At 35.7% G+C, this 9466-nt stretch overlaps 1 protein-coding gene and 1 pseudogene across 1 annotated transcript; one reads left to right on the forward strand and one right to left on the reverse strand.

The window, feature by feature from the left end:
• Positions 5497-6065, forward strand: LOC109132890 (annotated as a pseudogene).
• Positions 7126-9125, reverse strand: LOC104787354. The gene is made up of 4 exons (XM_010512926.1): positions 8797-9125; positions 8565-8732; positions 8077-8476; positions 7126-7888 (listed from the first exon to the last, which is right to left on the reverse strand). The coding sequence occupies exons 1-4, from the start codon at positions 8998-9000 to the stop codon at positions 7275-7277; spliced, it is 1386 nt and encodes a 461-aa protein (XP_010511228.1). The 5' UTR covers positions 9001-9125; the 3' UTR covers positions 7126-7274.

The following is a 9466-nucleotide window of genomic DNA, read 5'->3' on the forward strand; positions in this document are numbered from 1 at the left end:
GTGTTTCAAACACTAGGTCGTTCTGGATCAGTAGATCTGTAGACATTAGACATGACCACACGACATCAGACAAACCTCTCTAGATCTGTAGTGAGATCTCTAAGCCAAATAAATGCACAAATAAATAAAACTAACTAAGTAAAACATGAAGAAATTCAAAGAAATATAAGAGGTAAAACCAGAAGAAGAACAACGAAATCGATCTGAAAACAATTAGGTTTAGGCTTTGAATATTTGAAATCCTTAATTCCCGAGAAGGAAGAAGAGCTTAAAGCAAAATAACAAAATCTCATTATGTTAAAGAGAGTACAAAACAAAATAAGAGCTTACCATTCGGATTAGGTCGTCAGACAAAGGAGTTTCTTCTTCTAGGGGAAATTGAGAGCAATAGACGAGTTGTGGAAGACGATTATGGACAAGTGACGATGATGATTAGTGATTATGTGATTGAGTTATCTCAGATTCTAAGGGTTAGGCTTTCACGATTTGCGCAGAGAGAGAGCTAAAGAGAGGCAGCCTCATGAAGAAGCTAGAAAATGAAAGGGGATTAGGGTTAATGAAATTTTATCTCTCTATATACTTCGGTTTACGTGAACCCGATCGGTTATGCCTTGCCGAACCAAACCGAATTACTAACCGAATTCTAAAATTAATTTGGCCGATCATTTTGCTCTCTCTCACACATTCAGTGCCGATAACCGAATGTTTTGGTTTCCTTGGTTCAGGTTAACCTGGTTCTGCCGAATGCCCAAGACTATACAACGGTATATTGCTCCAGAGGATCACCACTTTATATACAAAATTTACCTCCCACAACACCAAACAGCAGACAGTTACATTTGGAGTGATACCAAAGACGGGAAGTATATTGTTAAATCAGGATACTGGAAAGCACTTAATATGGATAGAGAGGAAGATGCGCCAAAGGCACCATTAGCAACAAACCTTGACATTGCTAATCAAATTTGGCGCTTACATATCCCGCCAAAACTCAAACATTTTCTATGGAGGATTGCAGTGCCTTGGGTGTTGCAGAGAACCTACTGCGTCGAAACATTAATGTAAATCCTTACTGTTCACGCTGATCTATAGCCTTTGAAACGAGTGACCACACTCTGTTCTCATGCCCTTATGTGATACCAATACGGCGAATGCTTGGGATACCTATTCACATTCTTGGAGACCCACTAACAACCATTGAGAATAAACTACGTCACATCTTCACCATTCATAATGATCCCACCATCACTAATTTCCACAGGTATGCTCCTATCTCACTAATGTGACGACTCTGGAAAAGCAGGAATGACCTCGTTTTCAACCGGCGTTTGATCACTCCCAATGACATAGCAAATCAAGCTATTTCTGATACGGAAGAATGGCTGAACAATGTTACAACTCCAGAAGGACACCAAACTGCATAACAACAGAATGGCAACCGACAACCGCAACAAATACGAGATAACTGGCAAAGACCAACTCAAGACTGGGTCAAATGCAACTATGATACCTCCCACTATGCTGGTGACAGAGACTCGGGACTAGGATGGATAATCCGCAATTCTAATGGCCATTTCCTGGATGGTGGAATGGGTAAATATCAAGGTCGAGCCACAATAGAGGAAGCTGAATACACTGCTCTAATCTGGGCCATCCAATTGAGTTGGGCACTTGGATATCGTTCGATTATTTTTGAAGGGGATAATTCAACAGTGGTTAATCTCATAAATGGTCAAGCAACTTCTCCTAGATTACGACACTACATAGAGACCATAAGGCAATGGAGAACATGCTTCACTTCCATCCAGTTCACATGGCGTCCTCGAGAACAAAATGTCTATGCAGATTTACTTGCAAAACAAATAATAACTAGCTCTCAGATGTTTGCTTTGTATCAATATTGTCCACAATTTTTACTCCATGCTGTAAACAATGATTGTGATTCAGGTTTCTAATAAAGTTATTGGAAGGAAAGAAAAAAAAGGAAAGTACGGGTCTAATACTAGTATCATATAAAGCACAAGTCACATATCCAATAAGATTAAGCCACATCACAAATTTTTTATTTTTTTTTTAAATCAATTTTTTTTTACAAATGATCGTGTCACACTATCCGTGTAGAAAAAATAAAATAAAAATAAAATAAAAAAAATCTTATTGCCGTGTGAAATAGGTTTTATTGGTAAATTAAACTGTTCCATCCAAGATCTCCACTTCATTCTCATCATTTTTTCTTAATACACACATATATATCTATTGAAAAAAATATATATATACGATAGAAGAAAAAAACAATAGATAGTTTGAAACTGACCTTCTCCTTCCATGCAGTCGATAATTCTTCGCTTCCTAACAATGGAAATAATGAATTTCCAAAATTGAAGTGTATGTTGACATTCATGGACATGGGCTACAAAGGCCAAAGGTAAATATCACTCGGATCTCTCTTCTTCTATTTTACTTCTCTCGGCGTTTTGATTCTAAGTATTGCTGTCTAGATCGAGATTGATTGTTCTTTGTCTTTGTCTTTCTATTTACAATTTCTGTTTTCAGATGTCACAAGTTTGGCTCTCAGTTTGTTCATAGTGGTTTTATATACTCATCAAATTCTGAGTTTCACAATAGTACATGTGGATTTGTAGGTTCATATTAAAAAATCAAGTCTCAGATTATGCCACTTGAGATTTTACACAGATTTCTTTCTAGATAACTCTGGAAGCAGAACCATGTGAAATCAGCGTTGGATTGTCCTTACAATTCTCATTTTTTCCATCGGTATGTCTCTCTGTTTTCTTTGTATTTTATTTCATCCAAAACATTTCGTCAACTTCTCTTTGTCCTATAAGAACGAAGCATCGAACGTGAGACTGAAATTCTTCGCTACAGTTAGTATCAGATTGTGTGAAAATGATTTTTAAGTGAACTGACCATTTTCTTAATTCTGTATTAGTTTCGGAGATTCGTCGAATGAAGCAAACAATTTTATTTTACATGGGAACTTACATGGGAAAGTAACAATACAAAGATTGACAGGTTCCTAACGAACCACAACATCCCAACAAAACAACTAGGGTACAGAAAGCAAGTACAACTAAATAAGCTAATACAAAAATACAAAGGCATAAAAGCCAAAAAAATAATGTGAACCACAAGGAAGATAGTCCTTATGAGATGGCGAGGGGTTGTCCAAGAACGATTCGCCGGTCGCAATACGACAGATGACCACATTGGAATACAAAGATTCCTACGGGGTTTTATAAACCTAACTCGCACTAAACATGACAAATCATCCTTATCTCCCTGAAAAGGGAGGCAGCATGTAGGGTGGGAACAAGTTCCCAAGAGTCGAGTGCCCGAGAAAGGATCTAAGATAACCAAGTGGCACCAAAAAACCAGAGATCACAACGAGACCATGTAGACAAGAGAATGGAGATGGGGGAAGAACTTGAGCGCCAACACAACAAAACATAGTTTGTCGAACAGCTCCATAAGACCATCTCCAATGATTTTCCCTATTTTTTCCTCTAGTTTTGCTCCAATGGTTTTCTCTATTTTTTCCTCTAAAAATGATATTCCAAATAAATACTATTTTTATTTTACAATTAACACTTTTTATATATAAAAATTGCAAACTAACCCATTTTACTTTAATTTTAGTAACACTTTCATAAAATTATTATTTTTATTTAAATTAAGCATTTATTATTATAAAAAGCATCACATCATATAATCCTACCAATAATTCTCCTATGCAAGCATCTCCACGTTTATCTTCGTCTTCACCAAATGATGATGGTGAGACTGTTGGTGGATCTCCCTTGAAACGACCTGACCTGTTTTTTTTTTATAAATAATAGTAATAATCTAAACTAGTGTCTCATACCCACTAGTCACATAACCACCAACAAACCAAACAACGGAAATAACCAAACAATACCATTAAACCAATTATTCATAAATAATAAACCAATAATTCAATCCAACGGAGTCATAAAACATAAAACCAACAACCTAGCAATGTTCTAATAACCTAACTCTAACAACCTAACAGAAGTCAGACCACAATCAACGAACCACTAGAACATCCTCCTCTTCATTTCCTTGATTACACGATCACACTCTATCTTTACCTGCACCACAACACATATGAGATGCGTGAGTATTTTATAAACACTCAGTGAGGCAATACTTCCATCTACTGGCTATACACACAAGCAAATGAGATAACCCTAACCATCAAACAACAATCAACAATCAACAAACAAACAACAAACAAGGACATCTGCATTGACCGACACCAACCCATTCATCGACCGACACCAACAGGGGTTGCCTCGACCGACACTAACACTGCATTGACTGATGCATGCTCGACATTTCACAAAATCCCTAATTGCATCGACCGACGCCTCCACATGGCATCGACCGATGCTCCCAGGTCAAATTGCGCAGTCCTCGCATTGCATCGACCGATGCACAAAGTGCATCGATCGATGCAAATTCCGAACATCATCTTCCTCGAAGCTCTTCACCGGATCTCTGTCCCTAAACCACCAAAACACAAACCAATGCCACAAAGAAGCTCCCCAAAGCCTCTTGCAACTCAACAACATTCTAACAAGGCAAATAACACATAAAACAAGCAAATCAGAGAAATCTCAAGCTTAGATAGGCCATAATCATGCACTCACATTTACAAAGAAGATTCTGAACCTTAAACAAGCAGATCTAGACTCCTAACAAGCTCCTACAACGATCCCAACTACAGATCTCGCAAGTACAGCTACCAAACTCCCAAAAATCTCACCAAGAACGCTCAAAAACTCTTTCTCTCTTTTCTTTTTCCCCGAAACGGCCAAACTCGGCCAAACCCTCGAGTTCCACCTTTTATAACGATCTAAAGGTTTTCCCTAGACCCAAAACGCAACGTTTAACTTAAACTTGTTTGCGAAAACCGACCTTGCATCGACCGATGAGTATAATGATATAGTAATATATAATGAAGATTTAATATAATTAATTTGAGAAGCAAATGTCAAAAGGATTGTTGTCATGTATTAGCTTCTTAGAGCTTGCTTTTTAAAAAAAAATAAAGTAAATGATCATAAATTTATTTGGATGGTTACTGTAAATCTAGTGAAAAGAAAAGAAAGAAAAAATAAATAAAAATGATGATTATTATTATTATTATTTATTTTCTTTTAAATGATTAAAAAAAAATCAAATTGTCACACTCGCTTGTAAGAAAGACACATGTAAAAACACTGGACGTCACATGTCAGCTTCTTTTATTATAAGATAGAAAATACATAAAAACAAATATAAGTAATAAAATTAAATACGAAACAGAAAAAGTATAAAAATAAATAATAAATGAATGAAGTTAAATATATCTGTGGCAGTTATTTATGCATATCCTATACACATATACACATGTGTATATGAAAAGTGTATATATATACATATTTATAAGGAGAATAAAATAAAATAACAAAGATGTGAAAAATTCTAATATGTTCCCTCTTCATATTTTTAATCTCCATCAAGAAAATAAACTCTATTCTTATATTTATATATTTTAACATATCGTCTTACAGGTAAAAAAAAACTTATGGTCAATTGTAGAGAGAGCCGAGATAAAACGACCAAGTTAATTATCTTCCCTACAGTACCCAATGGATAATTAAATTCACTGTTTACCCAAATACTTTGATATGATGCAAATTATGGAAGGTAATTCATTTTAATGTCATTTTAATTTCACATTATTTTTTGTGTCTAATATTTCTACAATATTTTCTTGTTTTATATTTAAGTGGCTAATTTGAATTTTACATATCCTTTTTGTCATCATATTTTTCCAGGGACTTGCTTATGTCCAACATGCAAAATTTAACGTTTTTCTCGGAAAGGAAATTTGTATACATGATGTATGTGGGGGTAGGAAGCCTAACATATGTTTGTGGCAAGAGTAAGATGGAATATATGTAAGAAATAATACAGCGGGAACCTTTAAATTTATGTATAAATGGGATACAAAGAATTTGACAAATACACTACTTTGATTAAATCCTTGTTTATTAAGAAATGTAATAGTTTCCAATATCATATATATATATATATTATATAATAGATTTACATTGAAAAGATTAAATAAATTAAAATTCTTTTAAAGGAGATTTTTTTTTAAAAAAAACCAGGATAAAAATGGTAGTCTATCAATAATCATTTTGATTGGTAAATTGTGTCGTTGTTTGATATAGAATAAGTGTTTGCTCAGACGAGAGCTACTTTCTTAGCAGAAACTTTCACGATCTCTTAAGTCTTTACATAATTCAGCGTAAATGTCATTTATATAATTTTCTTTTATAATTTTTTTTTGCTAACTATTCCTTCCGGTTTTTTAGTAGTTGTTTTTGACTAAAAATGTTATTTTATAGTAGTTGTCGTTTTAGATTTTTAATGCATATGTTTGATAAAAATATCAATTTTATCCCAACTGTTTTAATGTTGACCAATTAAAAAAATTAGAAAATTTTGACCCAAAAAAATTAGAAAATATGTTAAAGAAGCTGTAAAATAGAAAATTTTAGTTGTTTTGTTAATCTGTATGATGACAAGTAATTTAGAACAGAAAGGAGTATGTAAATATCATTGAGAAATGTAGTTTATATAATTTCATTAATTAGATAAGATCATAAGAAACAAATCAAATAATTTTTTTTTTTTGTCAACATCAAATAATTTTTTTATATATTCGTATATATGAAACAAATTGATTGTGCTTGCTTATCGCTAGTGGCTCGTGGGTAGCATTCTGAGGTCTTAGCCTCGTAAGGTCGTAGTGCTTCACCTGTTTAGCTGTTTGCTGAGACAATGTGCTCTAAAACCAAATAAACGCTAATTGCTTGTCCATGTTTCAAGTGGAATTAAGATTGATGAAACATGTCAAAGATGTTTTGCATCACCTAAATCCTGGATCATGTCTCGCTGATGACAGGCCATAAGCGAATGTGAGCTACGTTAGGAAAGCCACTGAGAACGTTGATGAATGGTAGCAGAGTCGTCTGCGAAATCAGAATCCTGCAGCAACGATATAGTGAAGGAAAGAGCAAAGACTACAGAAGTAGGATAATATTGTGCGAAATTCACAAAATGCTTAGCCTTGAATAATCTAATACATAAGTTTTACAGAACCATATATCATCTTTCAGTCTATATAGTTGTACATATTATATAAACATTCAAGTCAATCCTCATCTTCATTCTCTTATCTACGGAGCTGTGAAACCCCTTTGCTTGTTAAGTCTCTCTTCCTTAGCCACTTTCCCTGCCGTCTCAACCATCTTTTTCTGCAGTTTCGCCATTTCACCAGAAACTTCTTGAAGACTCATTGCAAATTCAGAGGTCTCGGCCTCGCAAAACGTCACCTGTTTCTCTACATCTCGTAGCTCTTTCTTGAGACTATGTGCTCTATCACGAAGGGACTCTAATTGCTTGTACGAACCCGTAAAGGCAGTCAATGCATCAACATATTTCACAGAAACACTCTTGAAATGGAGCTTTTCTGAGTTATATTGCTCAATGAGGTCCATCAAGGAGAAGCTACCTGAAAACGAGGCTCCGGTTTCATAAGATATAGCAGATTGGTGCTCTGGTTGATGTTTATGGTTAGGATTGGTTTTGCCATTCGAAACTGAATCGCTAGTGTTCTGACATACACCAGTTATGTCCTCCGATGCATAACTCGATTTACCGTTAAATCCGAAAAGATCACTACACAAAGACTCTACGTGTGTAGGGGCAAGTGAAGGAAGTACTTGCTCGTCCGTCTCAAGGTGAACCGCATCTTCATATAATGTAATCAAATTAAATGAAGGGACAGTGCCTAGAAAAGAAAAGAAATACCATAAAAGACTATAAGCGCACAAATGAAAAGGCAATGCGTAACATCAAAGTTTCAATGTTGATCAGATATACGAACACCGAACTAACCAAAATATTGCGAAAGCTAACAACAATGCAAAAGAAGTAACAGGCAAAATGTACACACAAGTAAAGAAACAGAGAAAATACCTTGGTTTCTGCCATCTGCAGAGGCAAACACGCCATTGGAGACCGGTTTGCGATTGTTGAAACCTGCGAAAACCGGAATTGATTCTTTTCCCATAGTGACTGGAGGAGTATCTTTCACAGGCTGTGCAATTCTCTCAACAACTCTGTTTCCAAGAGTAGACTCATTAGATGAACTTGGATTCAAATCTGTTTCAACCACCACTCCAAGTCTACTCCTTTTTACATTACCATTAGAATCCAAACTAGTCTCGTGTAACAACAAACTAACATCATCCACAGAGTCAAAACCCGAATGTCCAATCAAATTAGGACAAGGAGAACCATCATTCCCTACTTGTTCAGGTCCAGGTTGAGTGTGAACATCATCCTCCCACTGAAAGAATCCACAAGCCCCAAAATTCTAAAAAAAACAAAACATCAGAAGAGACAACATCAAATCAGACTCCCAAATATGTAATGGATATGAGTTTCGTTGTTATTCTTTTTACCTTCTTAAGGCAGCAAACAAAGTAAGAACGTTGAGCGTTTGGTCCATCGATGAATGTTACTCTTCTACAAGGTCCAGCGCCACAAGGGCAAGTGGGGTGAACAGAGATTGACTCCGGTTTGATGATACTTACTTCATCACACCATTTGAAAAATCCACAGCTTGGGATCTACGTTGAGACAGAGATTAGAGAGAGAGATAGAGAGATAGAGAGATCAGACAGAGAGACTTACTGGGCATTTGTAGAATCTCCTGTTTGGGTTTTTCCCAGTTTTAGAAGTAAAAATGTTGCAAGGTCCGCCGTTGCAGGGGCAGTGGATGACCGGCGGGGAAGCGGAGGTGTCAGCGGAGGAGGCGGGCTCCGTAGTGGTTTTGAGAGGACAATTGTTGGCCCAGTGACCTGGCTGATGACAACGGAAGCAATCGCCAGTTGGCATGACTGATCGGAGGAAGCAATCGTCGTCGTGCTTCACCACTTGTCCTCCCTAAATTTCTTTTAGTCGCGTTTTTTTTTCTTTTGCCGAAAGCGTGTACACAAGACAGTGAATAGTGTTGGTCTCGATCTGTGGGCTATCCTTTTTTTTACTCACACAAGTCACAACGGTCATTAAAATAAATACGGGAAAAATGCCAAAAAAAAACCCCATCTTATTTTTATCCGGACGTTTAATATCCAATGGTTTTGGATTGGAATAAAAATATACCAAATAATAAAAACATGTCATTTAAAACCCAAAATAATAAGTTTTGTTATTCTCATACCCACGATTTTTCAATAAAACTAAAATTCCAATTTTACCCTGGTTATCTAATTAATTATTAATTATTTAATAAATTTTTTTGGTTTTCTGTTAACCATATCAAGCCTAACATATGTTTCTGGCAAGCACAAGAAAATGGAAT

Source organism: Camelina sativa, chromosome 5 (assembly GCF_000633955.1).
Source record: "Camelina sativa cultivar DH55 chromosome 5, Cs, whole genome shotgun sequence".
Classification (NCBI taxonomy): domain Eukaryota; kingdom Viridiplantae; phylum Streptophyta; class Magnoliopsida; order Brassicales; family Brassicaceae; genus Camelina; species Camelina sativa.

Excerpts from the sequence above, each read along its gene's own strand:
- LOC104787354 (XM_010512926.1), bottom strand. The coding sequence starts at position 9,000 with ATGCCAACTGGCGATTGCTTCCGTTGTCATCAGCCAGGTCACTGGGCC. Across the intron at positions 8,733-8,796 it reads GGAGATTCTACAAATGCCCA|ATCCCAAGCTGTGGATTTTT; the intron begins GTAAGTCTCTCT and ends GTCTCAACGTAG. Across the intron at positions 7,889-8,076 it reads TGCAGATGGCAGAAACCAAG|GCACTGTCCCTTCATTTAAT; the intron begins GTATTTTCTCTG and ends TTTCTTTTCTAG.